The sequence below is a fragment of the Moschus berezovskii genome, chromosome 19 (assembly GCF_049115385.1).
Source record: "Moschus berezovskii isolate FMDL1 chromosome 19, NW_MosBer_1.0, whole genome shotgun sequence".
NCBI classification, from domain to species: Eukaryota; Metazoa; Chordata; class Mammalia; order Artiodactyla; family Moschidae; genus Moschus; species Moschus berezovskii.
This window is the reverse complement of record NC_142478.1, coordinates 65,216,339-65,242,100: the sequence shown is the minus strand read 5'-3', so window position 1 is coordinate 65,242,100 and position 25,762 is coordinate 65,216,339. Positions and strand designations below refer to the sequence as shown.

General features: G+C 40.4%; 1 protein-coding gene, 1 non-coding gene and 2 pseudogenes across 3 annotated transcripts in view; 1 reads left to right on the top strand and 3 right to left on the bottom strand.

Moving 5' to 3' along the window:
• Nucleotides 1-25,762, bottom strand: part of HECTD4 (HECT domain E3 ubiquitin protein ligase 4) — a 175,500-nt gene that overhangs the window by 80,572 nt on the left and 69,166 nt on the right. For both annotated transcript variants that reach the window (XM_088828234.1, XM_088828233.1), the window contains exons 8-12: nucleotides 17,246-17,438; nucleotides 13,399-13,557; nucleotides 3,484-3,597; nucleotides 2,651-2,791; nucleotides 282-514 (exon numbers count right to left, since the gene is read on the bottom strand). In XM_088828234.1, the coding sequence (XP_088684360.1) occupies nucleotides 282-514; nucleotides 2,651-2,791; nucleotides 3,484-3,597; nucleotides 13,399-13,557; nucleotides 17,246-17,438 (840 nt within the window). The remainder of the gene's footprint in view (nucleotides 1-281; nucleotides 515-2,650; nucleotides 2,792-3,483; nucleotides 3,598-13,398; nucleotides 13,558-17,245; nucleotides 17,439-25,762) is intronic.
• Nucleotides 3,607-8,679, bottom strand: LOC148774897 (large ribosomal subunit protein eL36 pseudogene; annotated as a pseudogene).
• On the bottom strand, nucleotides 3,816-3,963 carry LOC129542961 (small nucleolar RNA SNORA79). The gene has a single exon (XR_008683214.1). It is a non-coding gene; the product is annotated as a small nucleolar RNA SNORA79 (small nucleolar RNA).
• Nucleotides 8,167-9,923, top strand: LOC129542752 (non-POU domain-containing octamer-binding protein pseudogene; annotated as a pseudogene).

The window sequence follows — 25,762 nt, the reverse complement described above, 5'->3', positions numbered from 1 at the left end:
TGAATAAATACCCAGGTGTATTTTTAAACACAGTCTCTCCTATTGTGTAACGGTATAATTAAATATTTTACATATATTAATTGCAATGAGCTACATATAGCAATACTCCATTAACTGCAGTGCAATGAGTATGATGGTTATTCTAATTACAGGATTAGAACGTGGTTAAGTTGCAAAACAGGAATGTTATAACATTTTTCTCCTGGTAGAAATTAGCTGACAGAAGCCCGAGTCTGTGTTTCTTTTTCTCTATTTCAATTATCTCAAAACAGTATATTTACCTGAAAGACAACAAGAATGCAGCGTATAATACAGGTGTCTCCATTAACCATGGCCTTCTCCATAATGTCACAAATACTGCTAAGATGGTGTGCTTCAATGGGATGCTGTTTGCCCAAGACACTTGTGATTGGAAGATTGGGGTTGGTAGCAAGAAGATTGAGTTGGTGTATGCACATCGCACCAACGTGGTGCAATAATTGGTTTATAACCTCATTCGTGGTTATAGCCTCTTCTAGAAGATGAAAAGGAAAGCCTGTGAGGAAAGACATCTCTGTGGGCGGTCACCACAGAACATACCTCTCACTTACAAAAGGTTCACGCACACTGGAAGAGACTAATTTGGCTCCAATCTCTGCCACTACTGCTGGAGAACTCTTTTCCTTGCACAGAGTGCTGGGGTGAAAACACTTGGGAATTTCCATTTTTTTAAAAAAGCCTAATAGCTACCGCTTCTTGAACCCTTTCTATATGCCAGACAATGGGCTGAATGTTTTACATAATTACCTTACAATATCGCTATCAACTTTGATTATTTTAGCCCTGTTTTGTAGAGAAGTGACTCAAGAATTAGAGTCAGTAACTCACCTGAGGTCACATAGACACTAATGGTAGAGTTGGGATGTGAATTCAGGCCATTTCAGCTTAGATTCCATGCTGTTAACTCTTCTAGAAAAATCTCTATTCACCTATATTCAACTTTGTTGATTATTTTTCTGACCATCTCAAATTTGCTGTTGAGCCATGCTAATAATTTTTTTTTCTTAATCACTGGACTTTTCAAATCCAGAATTTCCAACTAGTTCTTTTTTTAAAAATAAATTCTTTGTTGACATTCTCTATTTGTTTATAATTATGATCATTACACTTTCCTTTAGTCTTTTAAACATGGTTTTCTTTAGTTCTCTGAATTTATTTATAAAGGCTGCTTTAAAGTCTTCATCTGCTAAATTTAATATCTGAGTTTTGCCTGCAGTGTTTAGCTACTGGTTTCTCTGCTCACTTTTTAAAAAATTCTTCTTTCTATTTTACTATTTCTTTTCTTTCATTTGTTTATTTTTATTATTCTCATTTTTCTTTTTAAGGCTATCTTCCTAGTGGTAGGTAGGAAGTATCCTCATCTGAGTCACAGGTTGTGCTCAAACACCCTGAGCTAGTATGACTTCCACCCTGGATGGACCATGTTTTCAGGGGGAAGCACAAAGTTTAGGCAGTTTTAAACTCTTCCATGGTTTTCACCTTCTACTGGACCCTCTCAAATTTCTGCATGTGTATGCAGGCTCATTTTCAGCCAGGCCTATGTGAACAGCTTGGGCCTTCTCTGGCTTCTTTAGATGTTTGAGGGAGCTTATGAAGGTCTTTTCGTAGCTTTCTCACTACCCAAATCTCACTATTAAATTTCTGGCTAGTTTGCTGGTTTGCTGCTTGCCCTAACCAGGACCACAACCTCAGGCTAGTTAAGCTACTGGTTGTCTCTGTTTGCCACTAAGACCACTACTGTTATTGACACTGCTGCTGAACATGAGTTTTTTCCATGTTCCATTAAAATCAGTTAGCCCCCTCTGGCAGCAAAGCTGCTGGCTTCCATGATCTGTCCCACCCTGCTGGAATTATGATACTGATTAAGCTTAAGGTGGGGGACAGGGTTATCTCCAGCTAAGAACACCACAGACTTCTACTGTTCCAAGCCAAAGTTCAGTGGGTTTTTTGTTTGTTTTAATGAATACTGCTTCTGAATTTGCTATATCCCTTTGGTCAATTTCCAGAGTCTAGAAATACTTTTTTAGTTGGTATTTTAATTTTGTAGAAAGAGTTATTTATGATAATTCAGTTCATTTTTATCACTGCTTTATCAAGAGAGGATTTGCTGAACTACTCACTACTCCATACATACCACTGTAGTTGACTTTGAAGTCATGAGATTTTAAATTAATATTAACAATTCACAATTCTTAATATTAAGAACTTTAATATTAAGAAATCTAAAGGTTATTTGCTGGATATTCTATCAAATTGTAAGTTTGTGTATAAGTAAGTTGTTTTTAAAGCAAAACATAACAGCTTATATAATCCCATACCAAATACAAATAAAGAATGAATTTCTGTACTAAAGTTCTGACAATTCAGAAGGGTTGTAACAATTTCCTTTTAACAAAAGTCTGTGGACCACCTCAAAAGCTCTATTTATTTACACATTTATTTACTTAATCATAAACCAATCAGATAACAAGAATTTTAAATTCTAAGTTTGAAGAGGGAAGGCTGTTGACACACTTTGCTGCTTGGGATACATTCCCACTTATACTGCTGCTATGCTGTCTCTTATTTCCTGGGGGAGAATCTCTTCCTGTAGGACAATGAGTGCACACACCTTTGGGCTCAGTGATGATATGACTGACTCCAAGTCTCTGGCAGACGTAATGGAAGGCCTGATTCCCAGGATTACACCACTGATCGATATAGTCATTTGAGCATGTCCACAGCATGTTGTTCACTGTATCATAACAGGCACCTGCAAAAAGAACAACCTTTATACAACTATCACGGCATCATCTGCTGGATGTATACTTCTCATAAGCACTGCTAAAGAGTGGAAAGGGAAGGATGCTACCCAGAGATGGCAAAGCAGTAGACTGGGGCTCAAAGGATTCAAAGTCTACTTGGCTTAACTCATATGTGAGAATGGAATAGTTTCATGGAATATTAAGTTTTTAGTCACTGACTTACATATGAACTTTTCAACTCCAAAAAGGATTCAAATGGCTTACATTAAAACACAGGTACAATAGGACTAGTTACATTAACACACAGTAAAAGTCTTAGTAACTGAACCCTAAACTCAGAATCAATTTTCCTAGGTGCCAAGGCAAACAGAATATCCAATATATTATATAATGCTCATCTTCTAACAATAAGAAGTATACCAATCCCTTAGGGGAAAGAAGTTTCTTTATGGCATGAACATGAGAAAAATTTGTTACAGGATCATCATATAACCTATAATGGACAGTATCTTCAACCATAATTTATGCAGAGGAATTTCACATGACAATTTCTTATATTAATCCTCACAACTAAAGAGTAGCATAAAAAAATTCTTTCAAGGAAACTAGAATACCATAGAGAACTGGCAAGACTTTTTGAGAGAAATTGCCAAAATTCAGAATTTTCCAAGGACAATAGATATGGGCCTTTAATTCTTACCCAATCCTGGTACAAGAGCACCACGCCCCAAGGAGCTTCCAGCAGCATCTATGAGGTCGGCACGACTTGTGAATTGACCATCCGAAATATTATACACCAAGCTAGAGGCCAGGACTTCGGAAACAAACAGTTTAGTAAGCCTTAAGATGAATGATGGTGAGTTAAATTTTAATCTCTTAATATAAAGACTTTCATCAAAATCACATCATTTTTTGGTTGTCTATTGGTATAACAGTGAGGAGACAAAAGACACATGTTAAGATCACCAAAAAAAAAACTTGTCATAAAGTCTCTTCCAATGTAGTGAACCATATTCTTTTCTCTTTTTTCCCAATTGTTTGACTCCACAAAATTCAGAAGGCACTAACGGACAGCCAACTCATCCCCATGGTGCCCAGAGTGAGGACAAGTCAGCTTAGACGTATGATGGACTAAAATCCCACTACCCAGAGCTCCAAGCAGTAAGAGAAACAACCATCAAAATGAAGTATATTTTTGAAAATGTTTTTAAAACAGCAACTTTTACATATGAGTTTTTTCAATATAGATTGTAAAAGGGCTTATGATGATTAGCATCACAAAGTAGCAACATTTACAAGAAATACTTTACATACATTTGGTGCTCAATAAACAACAGAATCGGAAAGACTAGAGATCTCTTCAAGAAAATTAGAGATACCAAGGGAACATTTCATGCAAAGATGGGCTCGATAAAGGACAGAAATGGTATGGACTTGACAGAAGCAGAAGATATTAAGAAGAGGTGGCAAGAATACACAGAACAACTGTACAAAAAAGATCTTCACGACCAAGATAATCAAGATGGTGTGATCACTCACCTAGAGCCAGACATCTTGGAATGTGAAGTCAAGTGGGCCTTAGAAAGCATCACTACGAACAAAGCTAGTGGAGGTGATGGAATTCCAGTTGAGCTATTTCAAATCCTGAAAGATGATACTGTGAAAGTGCTGCACTCAATATGCCAGCAAATTTGGAAAACTCAGCAATGGCCACAGGACTGGAAAAGGTCAGTCTTCATTCCAATCCCACAGAAAGGCAATGCCAAAGAATGCTCAAACTACAGCACAATTGCACTCATCTCACACGTGAGTCAAGTCATGCTCAAAATTCTCCAAGCCAGGCTTCAATAATATGTGAACTGTGAACTTCCAGATGTTCAAGCTGGTTGTAGAAAAGGCAGAGGAATGAGAGATCAAATTGCCAACATCCACTGGATCATGGGAAAAGCAAGAGAGTTCCAGAAAAATATATATTTCTGCTTCATGGACTATGCCAAAGCCTTTGACTGTGTGGATCACAACAAACTGTGGAAAATTCTGAAAGAGATGGGAATACCAGACCACCTGACCTGCCTCTTGAGAAACCTGTATGCAGGTCAGGAAGCAACAGTTAGAACTGGACATGGAACAGCAGACTTGTTCCAAATAGGAAAAGGAGTACGTCAAGGTTGTATATTGTCACCCTGCTTATTTAACTTATATGCAGAGTACATCATGAGGAACGCTGGGCTGGAAGAAGCACAAGCTGGAATCAAGATTGCTGGGAGAAATATTAATAACCTCAGATATGCAGGTGACACCACCCTTATGGCAGAAAGTGAAGAGGAACTAAAGAGCCTCTTGATGAAAGTGAAAGAGGAGAGTGAAAAAGTTGGCTTGAAGCTCAACATTCAGAAAACAAAGATCATGGCATCTGGTCCCATCATTTCATGGGAAACAGATGGGGAAACAGTGGAAACACTTTATTTTTTTGGGCTCCAAAATCACTGTGGATGATGATTGCAGCCATGAAATTGAAAGACGCTTACTCTTTGGGAGGAAAGTTATGACCAACCTAGATAGCATATTAAAAGGCAGAGACGTTACTTTGCCAACCAAGGTCCGTCTGGTCAAGGCTATGGTTTTTCCCGTGGTCATGTATGGATGTGAGAGTTGGACTGTGAAGAAGGCTGATTGCCGAAGAATTGATGCTTTTGAACTGTGGTGTTGGAGAAGACTCTTGAGAGTACCTTGGACTGCAAGGAGATCCAACTAGTCCATTCTAAAGGAGATCAGTCCTGGGTGTTCACTGGAAGGACTGATGCTAAAACTGAAGCTCCAATCCTTTGGCCACCTGATGCGAAGAGCTGACTCATTTGAAAAGACCCTGATGCCGGGAAAGATTGAGGGCAGGAGAAGGGGACGACAGAGAATGAGATGGCTGGATGGCATCACCGACTCGATGGCGGTGAGTTTGAGTGAACTCCGGGAGTTGGTGATGGACAGAGAGGCCTGGCATGCTGTGATTTATGGGGCTGCAAAGAGTCGGACACGACTGAGTGACTGAACTGAACTGAAAGGTCAGAGGGTGTTCAAACACAGGTCAGTTGCTATCCTTCCAAGCACTAGCTCTAAAGTTTGGAGAGATTTTGGCCTTTTCCCTTAACAAAGAAGAGTGCAGTGATGACAAGCATGAGCTTTGGGATTCTGAATTTGAATTCTAGCTCTACCACTTCTGTGTGACCCTGGGAAATTTACTGAACCTCTCAGTTGCCCCATGTGTAAAGTGGAGATAATAAAAGTATCTACTTTATACAGTTATTGTGAAGACTAAATGAGTTAAAAAACACGTGTAGGATCTACACCAGCACATATATGTTAGCTGCTAATTTTTCTCCTGAAAAGGTTTTATTGTGTCAGAGGGGAAGGGGCTCAGTCCTTCTTGGCTACTGCTTTCCTCATGGTGGCCAGGACATTACTCAGCTCCTTTCTCTTCCCCTCGGCACAGATGTATGTCCCCACCTTTTTTCTTGATGAACTTGAGGGCCTGCTTGTTCTTGGGAGACCTTGGCATGCCACTCCATGGCATGCTGCTCCTCAGGGCCAAAGGTGCACACCTTCTGCATCATGTCTTGTGGGGCTGTTCTTGTTCTTGGTCACCTGGTAGCCCTTGCGGAGGCCCCTGGCTAGGGGGTAGCACAAAGCCATAGTCACTGGTCTTCAATGGCTGCTGTGGCAGATGGGCTAGCTCTATTACTGATCTTATCTTCTTCCCCACTTTTCAACAGAAAATCCAAGCAGTGTCTCTCAAATTTCTCGTTCTTAGTCGCATCACCCTAGTAATCCAGATTCTCATCACGACTGACTTGAGCTGTGATCTAAACGGTACTCTTCGTTTCTTTTCTATTTTATATTGTTCTGTCCTGCACACCAACAAATGGTCTTCTCCAAATCTCTCTTTCATTGTGTTTCCCATACATATGCCTTTCCCCATGTGGCCACTTACATGAATAACAGCCATTTTTCAGGACAAACTAAAATTTCATGAAGTCTCTCCCTTCTACCCCACTCGACAATGACCCTTTCTTTCTCTGATTCTGCAGCATTTACTTCTGCTCCCCATGGTTCAGGCAGTGGACACAGCATCGTGCTTCGATTTCTAGTTGTTTCACACACCGACATCATTTCTCCTAACCAGACTATGAACTCTTCAAGGCAAACACCACTTTTCCACTTACTGAGTAGCCTCCACAGTGACCACTGTGGAGGAGGGCACAGAAGGAATTTCAGCATTTATTTATTTGTGGTCTAAAATAGAATCACTGAGTAAGCTATATCCTCACGAGAAAATGGCACCATGAAGATCTGTTTTAATCAAGTGGGGCTAATTTCAATTGAGTGGGAAAAAAACCATGCCAAGGAAACTAAAAAATGTTTAAGATGATTAATGGTCAATAAAAAGACAAATAAACCAACTTTAAAATGGACAAAGAATTTGAATAGATATTTCTCCAAAGAATATACAAAAAGCCAATGAGCACAAGAAAAGATGTTCAACATCATTAATTGTTAGGGAAATGCAAATCAAAACCACAATGAGATACTACTTCATATCCACTAGGATGGCTAGTAAAACAACAACAAAAAAAAGGAAAATAACAAATGTTAGAGAGAATGTGTAAAAATTGGAACCATTGCTAATGAGCCTCTAAAATGGTACAGCCACGCTGGAAAAACAGTTCAGCAGTCCCTCCAAAACGTTAAACACAGAGGTACCACAGGACCCAGAATTTTCCTCCTACACATACACCCAAGAGAAATGACAACATGTCCACACAAAAACTTGTACATGAATGTTCATAGCAGCATTACTCAAAGGAGCCAAAAAGCAGAAACAACTCAAATGTCAATGCAGTGTATCCATACAATCAAGTATGACTTGGCCATAAAAAGAAATGGAGCAATGATAGTGCTACAATATGGATGAAACTTGGAAACATTATGTTTGTTAAAAAAAAAGCCAGTCACTAAGTCTGAGGAGGCCTTACAAAGAGCTGTGAAAAGAAGAGAAGCAAAAGGCAAAGAAGAAAAGGAAAGATATAACCATCTGAATGCAGACTTCCAAAGAATAGCAAGGAGAGATAAGAAAGCCTTCCTCAGCGATCAGTGCAAAGAAATAGAGGAAAACAACAGAATGGGAAAGACTAGAGATCTCTTCAAGAAAATTAGAGATACCAAGGGAAAATTTCATGCAAAGATGGGCTCAGTTCAAGGACAGAAATGGTATGGACCTGACAGAAGCAGAAGATATTAAGAAGAGGTGGCGCACTTTTCTTGGGACGGTAAAGGCCGTGTAGCGTCGCCGTTACTCTGAGGAGAAAACAGTCAGTAGAGGGGTATAAAGATGCAAAGCAATAAGACTTTTAACTTGGAGAAACAAAACCACACTCCAAGGAAGCATCATCAACATCACCATCAGCAGCACCAGCAGCAGCAGCCACCGCCTCCACCAATGCCTGCAAATGGGCAGCAAGCCAGCAGCCAGAATGAAGGCTTGACTATTGACCTGAAGAATTTTAGGAAACCAGGAGAGAAGACCTTCACCCAGTGTAGCCAGTTCTTTGTGGGCAATCTTCCTCCTGACATCACTGAGGAGGAAATGAGGAAACTGTTTGAGAAATATGGGAAGGCAGGCGAAGTCTTCATTCATAAGGACAAGGGCTTTGGCTTTGGAAACACGAACCCTAGCGGAGATTGCCAAAGTAGAACTGGACAACATGCCACTCCGTGGAAAGCAGCTGCGTGTGCGCTTTGCCTGCCATAGTGCATCCCTTACAGTCCGAAACCTTCCTCAGTATGTGTCCAATGAACTGCTGGAGGAAGCCTTTTCTGTATTCGGCCAGGTGGAGAGGGCTGCAGTCATTGTGGATGATAGAGGCAGGCCCTCAGGGAAAGGCATTGTTGAATTCTCAGGGAAGCCAGCTGCTCGGAAAGCTCTGGACAGATGCAGTGAAGGCTCCTTCCTGCTAACCACATTTCCTCGACCTGTGACTGTGGAGCCCATGGACCAGTTAGATGATGAAGAGGGACTCCCAGAGAAGCTGGTTATAGAACCAGCAATTTCACAAAGAGAGAGAACAGCCACCCAGATTTGCACAGCCTGGCTCCTTTGAGTATGAGTATGCCATGCGCTGGAAGGCACTTACTGAGATGGAAAAGCAGCAGCAGGACCAAGTGGACCGAAACATCAAGGAAGCTCGTGAGAAGCTGGAGATGGAGACGGAGGCTGCTCGCCATGAGCACCAGGTCATGCTAATGAGGCAGGATTTGATGAGGCGTCAAGAAGAACTTCGGAGGATGGAAGAGCTGCACAATCAAGAAGTGCAAAAACAAAAGCAGCTGGAGCTCAGGCAGGAGGAGGAGCGCAGGCACTGTGAGGAAGAGATGCGGTGGCAACAAGAAGAAATGATGTGACGGCAGCAGGAAGGATTCAAGGGAACCTTCCCCGATGCGAGAGAGCAAGAGATAAGGATGGGTCAGATGGCTATGGGAGGTGCTATGGGCATAAACAACAGAGGCACCATGCCCCCTGCTCCTGTGCCAGCTGGTACCCCAGCTCCTCCAGGACCAGCCACTATGATGCCAGATGGAACCTTGGGATTGACCCCACCAACAACTGAACGCTTTGGCCAAGCTGCTACAATGGAAGGAATTGGGGCAATTGGTGGAACCCCTCCTGCATTCAACCGTGCAGCTCCTGGAGCTGAATTTGCTCCAAACAAGCGTCGCCGATACTAACAAAATTGCAGTGTCTAGTTTCCCAAAACCCTTAAAAGAAGGACCCTTTTTGGACTAGCCGAATTCTACTCTGGAAAAGTGTTAGGGATTCCTCCCAAAAGTTTAGGTCTTCCCTGCCTGTAGTACTCTAGGGAGTATGTTGGAGGCAGAGGGTAAGGGAGGGGTGATATTTAACAAATCAGTTCTATGTGGTATATCCTTTCACTAATCAGTTCTGTGTGGTGCATTCCTAAAATCTCATGTGATTGTTGAGAGCCTGCGAGGGCCGGGAAGCCATGGCAAAATGGATTCAGTTAGAGCCCCCATTAATCTTAATCATTCCACTCTTTGTCCACCCTGTTCTATTTGCTTTCTTGATCTTAACACCCCTCCCCACCCCTGAGATCCTGCCACATATACCACAAAAACCAAACATCCCCCAATGACCTTGGCCCCACTATTCCATTCACTCCCAGGTGGGAATTCAGGCACATGTCCACAGAGGTCACAGACAACATACATATGGTTCTGTTATGTCCCATATATTACCCTTTCATGTCCCAAGGAAGACATTTTCTCTTAGAGATTTTCATTTAGTGTATCTTTAAAAAATCTTGTGTTAAACTTGCCTCCATCTTTTTATTGGGTAAGGACAACCCAGAAATGGCCCTTTTGTGTCTGATGTTGCCGTTCACAGCTTTTCTTGATAGGCCTAGTACAATCTTGAGAACAGGGTTGCTGTATGCTGAATGTCAGACAGTAGCTCCTAGCTTTGCCTATCTTAGGTAGTTATGCTGTGCATTTTTTATTGGTGTACCATGTTTCAGTTCAGTTCAGTTGAGTCGCTCAGTCGTGTCCGACTCTCTGCGACCCCATGAATCACAGCAAGACAGGCCTACTTGTCCATCACCAACTCCTGGATTTCACTCAAACTCATGTCCATAGAGTCAGTGATGCCATCCAGCCATCTCATTCTCTGTCATCCCCTTCTCCTCCCACCCCAACCTTTCTCAGCATCAGAGTCTTTTCCAGTGAGTCAACTCGTCGCATGAGGTGGCCAAAGTATTGGATTTGTCCCTAATAACTTTGAAGTTTTTCTGAGAAATGAAGTAATGCAATATCAACTTATTAAAATACATTTTAAGTCTTTTTTTTTTTTTAAAAAAAGAAGAGGTGGCAAGAATACACAGAAGAACTGTACAAAAAAGATCTTCACAACCCAGTTAATCACGATGGTATGATCACTCACCGAGAGCCAGACATCCTGGAACGTGAAGTCAAGTGGACCTTAGGAAGCATCACTAACATACAAAGCTAGTAGAGGTGATGGAATTCCAGTTGAGCTATTTCAAATCCTAAAAGATGATGCTGTGAAAGTGCTGCACCCAACATGCCAGCAAATTTGGAAAACTCAGCAACGGCCACAGAACTGGAAAAGGTCAGTTTTCATTCCAATCCCAAAGAAAGGAAATGCCAAAGAATGCTCAAACTACTGCACAACTGCACTCATCTCACACACAAGTAAAGTCACGCTCAAAATTCTCCAAGCCAGGCTTCAGCAACATGTGAACTGTGAACTTCCAGATGTTCAAGCTGGTTGTAGAAAAGGCAGAGGAACCAGAGATCAAATTGCCAACATCCGCTGGATCATGGAAAAAGCAAGAGAGTTTCAGAAAAACATCTATTTCTGCTTCATGGACTATGCCAAAGCCTTTAACTGTGTGGATCACAACAAACTGTGGAAACTTCTGAAAGAGATGGGAATACCAGACCACCTGACCTGCCTCTTGAGAAACCTGTATGCAGGTCAGGAAGCAACAGTTAGAACTGGACATGGAACAACTGACTTGTTCCAAATAGGAAAAGGAGTACGTCAAGGCTGTATATTGTCACCCTGCTTATTTAACTTATATGCAGAGTACATCATGAGAAATGCTGGAAGAAGTTTCTCATGCTTCTTGGGCTGGAAGAAGCACAAGCTGGAATCAAGACTGCTGAGAGAAATATCAATAACCTCAGATATGCAGATGACACCACCCTTATGGCAGAAAGTGAAGAGGAACTAAAGAGCCTCTTGATCAAAGTGAAAGAGGAGAGTGAAAAAGTTGGCTTAAAGCTCAACATTCAGAAAACTAAGATCATGGCATCTGGTCCTATCACTTCATGGCAAATAGATGGGGAAACAGTGGCTGGCTATTTTTGGGGGGCTCCAAAATCACTGCAGATGATGATTGCAGCCATGAAATTAAAAGATGCTTACTCCTTGGAAAGAAAGTTGTGACCAACCTAGACAGCATATTAAAAAGCAGAGACATTACTTTGCCAACAAAGGTCCATCTAGTCAAGGTTATGGTTTTTCCAGTAGTCATGTATGGATGTGAGAGTTGGACTATAAAGAAAGCTGAGTGCCGAAGAATTGATGGTTTTGAACTGCGGTGTTAGAGAAGACTCTTGAGAGTCCCTTGGACTGCAAGGAGATCCAACCAGTCCATTCAAAAGGAGATCAGTCCTGGGTGTTCATTGGTAGGACTGATGTTGAAACTGAAACTCCAATCCTTTGGCCACCTGATGTGAAGAGCTGACTCATTTGAAAAGACCCTGATGCCGGGAAAGATTGAGGGCAGGAGGAGAAGGGGACAACAGAGATGAGATCGTTGGATGGCATCAGCGACTCAATGGACATGAGTTTGGGTAGGCTTCAGGATTTGGTGATGGACAGTGGGGCCTGAGGTGCTGCAGTTCATGGGGTTGCAAAGAGTCGGACACGACTGAGCAACTGAACTGAAAAGCACATAGACTGCATAATTCCACAAATATGGAAAGTCTAGAATAGATAAGTCCATAGTCAGAAAGCCCACTGGTGGAGGCCACAGGCTGGGTGAGGGGGTGGGGGAAAGGAGTGACTGCTAATGGGTATAGGGTTTGTTTTTGGAGTGATAGAAATGTTTTATAATTAGATAGTGGTGATGGTCAGACAACTCTGAATATATTAAAAACCACTGAATTGTATATTTTAAATGGGTAAATTTTATGGTCTGTAAGTTATACTTTAATCATGATAGTATACCTCCCTCTTTTATAAAAATATGTGCACACTTAACAACACTAATGAATTTTTGCACATTATTTTGTATCATTTACATTTTTTGATTAACATTTCAGACACATATGTGTCCTAAAATGGAGGCATTTCACAGACTTTTGCTTCTTACATTTTTTATTTTGTATTTGGGGTATAGCCAATTAACAACATTGTGATAGTTTCAACTGAACAGCAAAGGCACTCAGCCATACATATACATGATATCCATTTTTCCCCCAAACTCCCTTTCTGACTAGGTTGTTACACAACATCAAGCAGACTTCCCTGTGCTATACAGTAGGGCCTTGCTGGTTATCCATGTTAAACATAGCAGTGTGTATATGTCTATCCCAAACTCCCTAACTATCCCTTGCCCCCATCCTTCCCCCTGGAAACCATAAGTTCGTTCCCTCATAGACTTATTTTAATAGCTCTATGGTGGGTAGAGTTCTTGCTGTGTCATCAATAAATAAAGTGATGACAGATTATTTTATTTCCTAAGATCTTTCTGACCTCATTATTATTTTGAGTAATTTTACAGGACAATAGTTTTCAGAAGTGTACTATTACATCATCTACAAAAATTCTATTTTTCATTCATCAGTATGATGATACTGATAGGGTTTTTTGTTGCTATCAAAGAGCTTTTGCAAACAAACATTTAACAGAGTAAGTGCAAAATCACTATTAGGAAAAATAGTGATTAAATTAAAATCACTTTAATTTCAATAGTTGGAGACAAAATTGGGAAAAGAGCCATAAATAAAGTTCACTTACTTTTTAAAGACGACAAACCACTTGTTCCACCAAAAAGAGATCGGGTGGCAGAGCTGCCTGATCCCCCTGGAGGTGGGACCAGCATCACCAAGTATGTACCACAGGTATAAATGGGTGTCTTCCGAAGCATTTTTAGAGGAAGTCCACAGCTAGTATTTGCTGGTAAAAGGAATGAAAATCGTGAGTAACAACAGTTGACACACAGATTAATTTGATTACCAAACCAAATTAGAGTATGACAAATTCTAGTAAGGATATACTAAGATTCAGAAAATAGAGCAAAAAATAATTAGCTAACGCAAAAATAATCATCTTCTAGCTCCATAGCCTGGCCCCAAGCCCCCTGGTTCTATATCTGAACATTTCTCAAAGGTGTTCCCAGCACTCAATATGCCCTTATGCTCTAAAAAATCTTTCAAAAGAATGAATCCTCACATGGACTAAATCTCAAAATAAAAGAAGAATCCTACCGTTTATATTTCCCCCTAAAGAAACTGTGCTCCAGTAGAGATCTTTTCATTTTATATAGACAAAATTCTTAACAGGCTTGTGATATTTCATTCATTATAAACAGCTTTAAACAGGGAATCAACTAGAAATCTCAACCCATAACCAGTTAATAAAAGCTTTCACAGTATCTATCACAAAATAATTTTATGCCTGTAGGATTTATAACCCATGATGAATTTTCTTTCTTTTTTTCTTTAGGATCAGTGACATAAACTATCATTAAGAAAATGATTATTGTTTATAATTAAAAGGTATAAAATGTACTTTCCCTTACTCACTGGCAGATTTGAAAACGTGAACTGAAGGATTTTCTATGTATTAGTCTAGTGAGGATTGATGATTGCAGCAGAAAGTCAATCAGAGTGTTTTACCTAGGAAGCTGTCAGAGTATAAAATATAACTGCCTACATAGACATAAAATTATCTTTAGATGGTTTAGATTAGAAAAGTGAGACAAGTGAAATCTAATCTGTCATTGCTTTGAATGCTTGTGGTTCTAAACTCCATTTTTTAAAACTTCAAGCCTCCAACAAATATATTCATTTAGGATATAAAACCAGTAGCATAAATTTCCGTAAGTAAGAAACCCTAAAAAGCTAGCAACTTTGTGAGCATAACATTTTCACTGAGATTTTTTAATAGACATACTCTTCTTAACATGGTAAGAGGTATTAGTTTACCACAGAATAAAAAATCCTAGACCTTCTGAATGTTGAATAATTGTCAAAAATTCACCTAGCCTATTACTGGTGAATTTTTATGTAACAACATCATGTTTAAATGAATACATCAAGAATGTGCATAAAAGTACAATGATTGAGACCACATGTTTAGAATGCAAATAATAGTTTCAGAGCAACTGAATATACCTCGCCTGCTGAGTCCTCTTTTTCATATCACTCATATTTTCTTAGGTAACAAACATTCCTTTAGCATTTCTACTGTGCAGGTAGGATTCAATTTTCTTCCAGAGGACAAACCCAGATCAAGCCTTCAGCTTATCAAGAAAACATTTATTTAGGTAATAAGGACTGCTCTCTACAAGTATTGCCTATAACTCAAATTATCCACAGACCCAAGTTATAATAACTATTAATAAATTTCTAACTTGTATTTGATATAATAGAGACCTGTAGAAGTAAAATATTATCCTTAAATTCTAATATGGACTAATAAATATTTAAAATTTGATAGTCTCACAAAGAATCACAAATATTTTTATTAACATTTCAATATATAAAAGGATGAAAACATAAAACTGCATTAAATTCATTAAACATATATTTATTCAGATCATTTTCTCTACATGGCATCTTTTTCTAGCCTTATCTTTTACTACAGGTCATGATTTGTTATAAATTCATATAGTTGATATGTAATATGAAAACTCTCCAAGAATAATGATTCTTGACTTTTGGGGGGGTCATAAGTGACCGTGAAACTCTGATGAAAATTATATGATGCACATAATATGTTATTTAAAACTTTGGGAAAAGATACTTATGAACCACTGAATTCTTACCCTAGTTAAGGTTCCTGCTTTAAAAGTACAGAACAGTGTGTTTAGAAGGCTACCTTTTACTGCGAAAAGAAGAACAATAAAAATACATACATTTATCTTTCTACATTAATTTAATTTCTCTTTGCATTAAAAAAAAACACAACTCTGCTAGGATAAATAGAAACTAATAAATAGAGCTACCTATAGGGGGCAGCGTGGGGCAAATAACAGAATACACCAGGATACTAGAGTAAGATTTTTCTGCATGTACCATTTATATTGTTTTCACTTTCAAACTCTGTAAACATATTATCTATTTCAAAATATTACAGTGCAAACACTAAATGCCAAAGTCCAGAAAAATCAATCTCTGTCGTACAGGGTTTGCCTTTTATTTGCTTGGAAGAGAATATGTTCAGTGAAAATGAAAGTGTTAGTTGCTCAGTCCTGCCTGACTCTTTGCAACCCCATGGACTACAGCCAGCCAGGCTCCTCTGTCCATGGAACTCTCCAGGCAAGAAAACTGGAGTGGGCAGTCATTCCCTTCTCCAGGGGATCTTCTTGACCCAGGAATGAACCCAGGTCTCCTGCACTGCAAATAGATTCTTTACCCATCGGAGCCATCAGGGAAGTCCATATTTAGTGAAGATGATGTTAAATGTGAGTTTTTTACATTCATGAAGCATATACTAAATATGAAAATAATTTATACTAACAGTAATGACAAAGTATTTATAATTAAGGAGAGAGCTGCGTTGAATTCTTACAGATTCTTGCTAATTGATGTTCACAGCCAACAGTATGTATTAACTTGGAATAAAATAAAATAAATAAATAAATAAAATAAAATAAAACCTGAACAATGACTGGAAGGACACAAAAAGGTGAACTATGTAAAGCAAACTGCTCTGTAAGTCTGTAAGAGCTCAATAACAAGTACTGCCTGAATTCCACAGGCAGCATGCACTAACCACAAGCTGAATGTATCAAGCCATGAAAAGGCATGGAGGAATTGTAAAGGCATATATTAAGTGAAAGAAGCCCATATGAAAAGGCTATAGTCTGTATAGATCTGATTATATGATATTCTGTAAAAGGCAAAACTATGAAGACAATGAAAGATCAGTGGTGGCCAGGGTTTGGGGGGTGGGGAGGGATGAATAGGTAGAGTGCAAAGGATTTTTAAGGCTATATGACTACTCTATGTGATGCAATAATGATGCACACAGGTCATTATGCATTTGTCCAAACCCATGGAATGAACAACACCAAAAGTGAACCCTAAGGTGAACTGTGGACTCTGGGTGATTATTACGTGTCTTGGTGGGTTCATCGATTGTGACAAGGGCACCACTCTGGTGGGGGATGCTGATAATAAGGGGGGCTGTGTATATGTACGGAGAAGGCAATGGCAAGCCACTCCAGTACTATTGCCTAGAAAATCCCATGGATGGAGGAGCCTGGTAGGCTGCAGTCCGTGGGGTCGCTAAGGGTCGGACACGACTGAGCGACTTCACTTTCACTTTTCACTTTCCACTTTCACACATTGGAGAAGGAAATGGCAACCCACTCCAGTGTTCTTGCCTGGAGAATCCCAGGGACAGGGGAGCCTGGTGGGCTTCCGTCTATGGGGTCACACAGAGTCGGACACGACTGAAGTGACTTAGCAGCAGCAGCAGCAGTGTATATGTAGGGGTGAGAGGTAAACAAAAAATCTGTATCTTCCTTTAATTTTGCTGCGAACCTAAAGCTGCTCTAAGATAATACTCTCAAAACATGCATAGAGCTGAATGAAGCTATATAAGGTAAACATGAGATAAGCGAAGGACAGCCGACCTGCTTGGTCCTCTTTCAGGGTGTTGGAGATGGTGGAGCCGGTGAGGGCAGCCAGTGTTGCGGACGGCGAGGCTCGGTAACGGGACAGTCTGCTCAGGAGCATCTCATTAATGCTTTTTGCAGACTCGCCCTCTTTTCTCATTAGAATTGTGCGTTCCTGAAGTGGGTTGGCTACAAATACACCATTTTCCACCTAATATTTAAAGAAAAAGAAGTTCTTAAATGGAACCTGTTTCCATTCAGTGAGCAAACTTCTCCTTCAGAAGTGTATTATTGTCAACTGGTTACTCAAAAACATTTCCCAAAGTTGTACCTGAGTAGGTGTACACCTCAAAACCTAATTGCTCTACAGAAGCTGAGAACAAAAGGGAGGCTATGAGATGTTTGAGAGCTTTCATTTTTAATAGCCCAGATTCTTAAAAGTAATGAGCCAAGTTTAATAGGTCCTACGAAAGGTTGTTGATGAAAATTCCTCATACTGAATTCCACAGGCAGCTCTCACTAATTACAAGCTTCTGACAGGTACAAGTAAGATGAGAGGAAAACAAATCAATCAGGTCGTGATTTACTATTAAGTACAGCTATGAGGATTGTATCTTCTTGAAATATAATTAGTGGCTAAAATCCAAACTCTGTAATAACAGCAGTTAACATTAGCCCCAGCTGCTTGGGGATTGGCAGAGCAATGGTGGAGAAAGGCAGACTGTCTGCTAAAAATATATGCCAGCTTCAACTGGATCCTTGCTGGTACTTGGCAGTTCTTCCTTCATCGTTTGATTATATCCCAGCAAAAGCTCTGGGGTGGTGATTCCAAAATTCTTCCACCAAATTTTGAGTATGGCTTTAAGCAGACCACCTGGCTTTTTTTATTACTGAAAAGATCCAGATCATGTACAATAAGCTGCTCCCACTCATCTCTCTTCCCACTCAAGAATCTTGGTATTCAGCCTCATTTATTCTTTTCCTCTTAATTCAGAGGAAGAAGCATTTCCGCCTCCTCTTTAACTGCCCCCTCAATTATCTCCCATCTGCCCCCTTCACCCTCACAGTCTCCCTCTCTGATCTCCTTTTTGGCTTCAAATATTCACAGGTCTCCGAGATCTTAAAGAAAACATTGGTGGCCCATTGCAATACCATCCCTCTTCTCAACTTCCATTCACTGTCAGATGTCTCAGATATACCTCAAGCAGACTCTTCACCCACTACCCGCTCCAGACCAAGCTTCTGGGTCTGGTTGGAGTCTCAGAAACTGGTGCCATGAGTGAAGAGAGGCAGAAATAGAGATAAGAAAGAACAGGAGTGAGAAGTGGAAAGGCTTCCAGAAGCAAATAAAAAGCAGTGAAGGAGTCCAAAGTGAAAAGTTGGTAACAGAGAAGAGGCTAGAGAAAGCAAACTGAGGAGCACAACCAGGCAAGGTTCCCGGAGGGGGATGGATCTGGTAGGGAGGCTTTTATGAGACATTCACAAAAGATAAGTAAAAAGGTTTCTTAGAGTTTGAAAATGCTGTTTCTATTTTCTCGCCTCTGCCTCTTAACACTTTACAGCTACTTAACTCAGTCCCTCTAACAAGTGAACATTCTTGATGGTCAAGAGTAACCTAAAACCAGAACCATCAAGCTTTTCCTTGTCTTCTGTGTAGGCTGTGCCATGGTTGTCAGAAACCTTGGGGTTGTCCTTCCTCAGGCCCAGCGGTAGAATACAATCCTGGTTTGTTTCTTTTCAACATGAACACGTACCTATGTGTAAGGGACTCTTCTAATGAGCAAAGCCAGGACAGTTCCTGCCCTCTGGGTGCTCCTCTTATCTGCTGGTTCCAATCTCCACTTACTTAAATGGGAGCCTGCTTAGGATTAGACCCCACCTCTGGTTCTAAAACCTTTGCTGGAACACTCTGTCCCTAGATCCTCCTGCCTGTGCCTGGCTCTTTCCCATCATTTAGCTCTTACATAGAATGTCACCTCCTCAAAGAGGCTTTCCATGATTACCAAAGAAGAATCCCCTCCACACTCTCCTATTCACGCCCCACAAGCCAGAGCACAACACCCAGTCATGTTATCTGCACAGCACTTACCATTCTCTGAAATGACCTTACTCATTAATTCATTTATTATTTGACCTTCTACCTCCACCCTACCCCAGCTGAATGCCGGCTCCCCAAGAGCCAGGATCCTGCCTGCCTTGTTCACTGTTTCATTTCCAGCACTCACAAGACACACGGTAAATACTTGAAGCTCTGCTGAATAAACAGATCCGTGTCCTGACTCAAGAGGATGGCATGCAACCTACTCCAGTATTCTTGCCTGGAGAATCCCATGGACAGAGGAGCCTGGTGGACTACATCCATGGGGTCACAAAGAGTCAGACATGACTGAAGCGACAGCATGCACACACGTCCTGACCCAAATCCAATCCGACCTCTCCGTGGCAACTCCTACATTGCTATATACAGACCCATCCTTGGTACTGGGACTGAGCGCAACTTTTCTAACTGCCTCCCACTCCCCAGCACTTCAGCTGGAATGGCCTATGTCACCTAAAATTGAACACATCCACATTTCCCACACTGTGTTACCCCCATCCTTCAGCTAGATTCACGTTTACCAAGTGTAGCTCTATTTATGTTGTACAACTCTAAATATGACCCTTCAAAGGCATTCAGACTGAAAAATCAATCACTTGGCATTCAAAAGCATTGCCCAACCTGGATCCATAAGAAAAACAATGGCTAAATTAAGAAAAAAAAAGTCATGCTATTGTGCTTAAGTACTTTGAAAATATTGAAAAGAAAACCTGATAAAGCACCTGTGAGAAGCAAGGAGGACTCAGCTTTGGTGCCCAAGTAGTAAATCTGGGAACGTCTATACTTAGCAAAGCATCTCTTTGGGACGAAAAAGCTACTAGTGATTTTGAAAGGAGGGGAAGAACCTGGGAGGAGTGAGAAGCAGCACACAGCTCGTGATGACGCGAAGCTTCCCTCTGGCTCCCTTCCTGGCCCAAGCCACCACCTCAAGTCCAGTGATCATCCAGCCTCTCAACTTGGTCTCCCCACTTTGACCCCGTATGTTTTACTACATGAGCCAAAGATTCATTTACAGATGAAAATAAAATCATGTCCTTACCTGTCTGAAGCCCTGCATCAGCTTCCCAATAAACTTAAAACAAAATTCAAATGCCTGGTAAGGCCCATGGGGTCCAACATCCACTGACCTCCCTGCTTCGGCTCCCCCTTCTCCCCACACTTTCAGTGCACTGCCTTCTGTCCCTCCTCTCAAATGCCTGAACACTAGGCCTGTACTTGCTGATCCCTCTTTCTGGATTGGACTAATTCTGGTTTGCCTGAGACTGTCCTGGTTTTAACACCAACGGTCCATGTCCTAAGAAACATCTCAAGTCCAGGCAAAAGGGAGGGTTGGTTGCCTTCTCTGGCAGGATAGATGGCTGCTTCTCATCACTGTCATTTCAGCTCAAATGTCCTTCCTCAGAATGGCCCTCTCTGCCAGGCAAACCGGAGTGGCTTGCCACCTCTACCCCTTCACTCTCTATTGCATTACCCTGTTTTATTTTCTCCCCAGCATTTGTCAGTAGCTGAAATTACTTTATTCTTGTGTTTCCTTTCGAACTCCCCACACTCTGATGGAAGTGCCTTGAAAACAAAGGCTTATTACCCTGCTACCCAGACAAGGCACTGGATTAACACTGAATGAATGAAGGGCATCTCAGCTATATGAATCATAATTTAAAGGAAATCATAAACCGATGGAGTTGAAGGGGGAGAGGCACCTAGTGCATCCCTTATTATACCTACCATATAGTTAAGAAGAGACCTAAAAGAGAGACAAAACAGCAGTAAAATTGTCACTGAATCTATCTTAAGAACAGCAGCTTACAGAAAGCACATGGGGACAGGAAGATGTCTCAGAGCAAAACAGAACTGAAGATGTAAAACCCGTGCCCTGAAAAGGTAAAAGAGAGTCATAGAAGGTTCTCAAGCAAGGATGTGTCCAGTGCACAGGTAATGAAATCAGGCAGAAAGAGTCCATGCCTTGGTTACTCTATAATCTTAAAGGAAAAGGTTAAAACTAAGAATAAGCTATTTCCTGCTAATCACCATGTTGGTACTGCCACAGCTGAATTCTGCACCAAAGCAAACGGGATAAGGAGGGACAGGATTATATTTTACATAAAACAATTTACAAAGAATGGTAAGAAAGGTCTTTTTGCTAAGATGATATGTAAGCAGAGACCTGAAAACAGAGAACGAGCTGTCTGTCTGTCTGCAGAGGACACTGCACCAAGGCCCAGAGGGAGAACACGTTCAGTGCCTGTGTGTCAGCCCAGAGGTCAGGTGGGGCTGCAGTGGGGTGACAGAAGCCCCAGATCACACAGCACTTCAGAAGAGGTGAAGAGGGTTGGGAGACACTTTGAAGGTAAAGCAGGCAATATATGCTGACTGGGCAAGGAATTGGGTAAGGGAAAAAAGAGGAAGAGAGGGACACAAAGGTCTCTGGCCAGCACTGAAAGGACACAGATGTCATGAAGTGAAATGTGAGAGCCTGAAGCAGAAGCAGATCAGGGGTAAAATCAGGAGTTTGGCAGAGGGCATATTTAGCTTGAGGGAACTATCAGACTTCCAACTGGAAAAGTCTCATATCCTGAGCATATACAAACACCCACCCACATCAATATGCATGCAGAGCTTCAGGGACAGGTTTTGGCTGAGAAGCAAAATTGAGCATCATCTGTACAGAGAGGTGTTTAAAGCTATAAGACAGGATGAGATCAGCGAGGGAGTAACAGCAGGCAGAGTAGACAGAAGGGGTCCTAGAAATAGGTCCTGGCGACCATGACCGTTGAGAGGTTAGGAAGACAGGAGATAGGAAGCACCAGTGACAAGAGAAGTCCTAAGAGTGTCCCAAAGTCCAAACGAAAACAGTTTCAAGAATGGGGGAGTGAGATCACATTAAATACTGCTAGAAGGTCAAGTAAAAAGAAAAGAGAGCTACCCTTGAATTTACTATTGTCCCTGGGGAACTTGGGAAGAGCTGCTATGGTGGCATGGTGAGACTGCAGCAGGTTCAAGAGCAAACAGAAGGAAAGAAAGTAAAACAGTAAGAATAAACTCTTTCAAGCACATTGCTGTAAAAGGGAACCAAAGATAGGGGAGTGGAGGAGAATGAGGGTCAAGGGAGTTGGTTCTGCTTTTTCAAGACTGCATATCCTCTCCTGTATTTATATGCTGTGGTGAATGATCCACGGAGAGAAGAAAGCTAGTATCATAGGAGAAGGCCAATTCCAGAGAGAATCCATACCTGCCCACCACAATTTTTATCACACAGCAGGTAGTGATTGATTACACACAGTGCACTGAACCAAGTTTTCTACGCTAAACAATATAACTTGGAAATTAATTTACTTCAGTCTACACAGACCTGCCCCATGCTTTTTAATGGCTACACAGTGTTCCTTTCTGTGATAGTATCATAAGCAGAAAGCCAGGTAGGTATCTATGTTTAGCTTCCCAAGTCAGTATTTTAGAAACTAATGGCTGGTGATGCTTAAAAATTTTTTATCTTACGATGAAAAATTTCAAACATAGGTAAAAATTGTGAATAGTATAACGAACTTCCACATATTCATCATCCAATTTCAGCTATTATCCAGATATAGCCAAATTTGTTTAATCCACCTATCTCTTTTCACTCCATTTTAAAGCATGTCCCAGACATCATGAAATTCCACTTCTGAATATTTCACTACTCAACTCTAAAAATATGGACATTTTTTTATATAATCACAATGCCATTATCGTAACTTTAAAAATAAGAATATACTCCTTGCTTTCCTCTAATATTTATTTTATATTCAAATTCAAAATTGTCTCCAAATTTTCTTTTCTACAATTGGTCCATTGGATTCAGACTCCAAAACTGACTCAGAGGTTACTGTTTTAATCTAGAGCAGGCTCTTGAGCTTCCTCCCCAACTTTTTATTTCATGCCACAGGCAAAGGCTTGTAGTTGTTCTATTTCCTCCGGGGCAGGTATGAGCTTTTGATCCTATATGTCTAAAATTATCTTTACGTTGTTTTTATGACTGATTGATATTTTGGCTGACTACCTGACTTCTGGGTTAGATATTGATTTCCCCCAGAATTTTTGGAAGTATTGCCCCATTTTTATATCCAGTAATGAGACTGAACAGCCTGGTGTTCTTCTTATACCTCATTATTTGCACATGATTTTATTTTACCTCCAGAAGCTTTAGAATCCTCTTTGCTCCTGATAATCTGAAATTTCAAGATGAGGTGCCAGTGTGGACATTTTTCATTCACTATGCCAAAGACCTTTTAATCTGGACATCAGAGTCCTTTAGTTTGACCTTTTTCTTCTATTATTTCTCTGATACTATCTTATTTTCTGTTCTCTTTTGGGAACTACTGTTACTCAGTATTCATAAGGATTAATCCTTCATGTCTTTTATCTTTTCATATTTACTGCTCTTTACTTGTCCTACTTTCTAGATTTCATATCTTTAATTCCTTTATTAACTTTTAAAGTATGACAATCTATAAGCTCCTTCTCATTCTGAGAGTCCTTTTTTCGTGACATCCTGCTCTGTTTTATGAACGTGGTATCTTTTCATATGTCTCACAGAGTAGTAAGTGCTAATGACGTCTTTATCTTACTCTATTAGCTGTTTTTCTGATTTCTTTTTCTTATTTTTAGTTTCCAGTCTAGAAACTTTCCTATTTGTCTAGAGTTTCTCAATGGTCTGCTTTAAAATTTTTTAAAGAACTTTATTAGTGTCATTTAAAAATGTACACAAAAGAAGAAAAAGCAGTATAATGAGCTCCCCATGTGCCCAGCTCCTGGCTTCAGTAATTATCACTACCTTGCCAAACTTATAAAATCTATTCCTCTCCCCTCCACACATACAGCTCTCCAAAGTCCTGGCCTTTGCCTGTTTGGGGTGTTTTTGTGTCTGCCCTTTTTTTTAAACAGTTCATCACTAGAAAGGAATGCTATGCACATGGTTGGGGAGGCTTGCATATTAGAAGACATCACTGTGCGTGATTCACTGGGGCAGCAAGTCTTTAACTTTTTTGAACCCCAATGTCAGTACACTGGGGTCTTTTCTCCAGGGTCATTTGGTTTCTTCAGACAATAAACATCAAGACTTTTGCCTGGGCGGCTGGCATCTGAGTACAAATGTTGTGTGTACCAGGAAAGGAGACGACAGTTCCTTTAACAAACTTGCAGTCTATACCCCCGTCTCACAATGGTTCTGTACCATACCTGATGCCACTAATCCTTAAGACTCTCTAAGGCTGGGTGTTGGTGAATCATGTCTCTTCCTCTTGGGAATTCTCCTGAATGTATACTTTTAGTTTTGGCTTTCCCCATACTAAAGGACAAGAAGAGACACTATTATCTATCTCCATCTCCAAAGGTCAGGGGATAAGAGATACTACTTAGAGCTGAACAAGTAATAAAGGTTTAACTATAAGTTACAAAGATAGCCTCCTCCAAAGAGGAATTAAAATGAATCAAACAAATACACTAGGAGGAAGGAAGAAAAAAAGAAGGTGAATTGAGCCAAATCCTCATCTGTCACAGCAAAAAACACAAACACACAATATATGGAGTTAGTAAATCAAGAAACAGCAATGTAAGTCTTTCACTTACAGACATGAAAGTAACCACTAGAAGAAGGAAAAGCTGACACTATTAAAGTATATATATATATATATATATATATATATATATAAGGAACATGCCAGGGATGGGGGCAAGAGACTCCCACTTTTCATTATGAGCCTAGATGTGCTACCTCAAATTTTAATCCATGTGCATGTTTTTCTTTGACATGATTTTTAAAATTCAACCAAAACATATCAAGGAAAGGGGAATTCTTTGATATTTTTCCATTATTCTTAGGTGGTGGCGGTGGTGGTTTATTTGCTAAGTCAAGTCCGACTCTTAAGACGCATGGACTATAGCCCGTCAGGCTCCTCTGTCCAGAAAAAAGATCTAAGTCCTTTAACCAGCTGGTTAAGTTTGTTTGAAAACAATTTTCTTTTTTTTAAAAAAGACATTCCTAGTTGTACAACCTCTAGCAGATCAATTTGAAGGCTCACTCTGGCTAAGACATTTTATAAGAAAAGATCATTTTTTGAGAATACTGTGAAACTAGATAATAGAAAAAGAACAATGTATACTGAAAGGTTACTAAACTGACAGTTAGCTGGCAGGATGGATGACTGATTTCCCAGAACAAGTTTTAACCCCACTAAAGTTTATTAGAAATTGCTTCGGTGTCCTTTTTTTTCTCCCTTCCCAGGAATGCTAAAATTCTTCCCAGAAGGAGGCTGTTAAATTACATCATGAAGAACGGTTTTGTTGAACCTGGCTTGGAGCAATTTTTTCTTTTACAAGTCTCTACAAATACTATCTAGACGTCTCAGTGCTATCCAATAGAACTTTCTTTAATGATGGAAATGTTATCTTTGACATTCAAT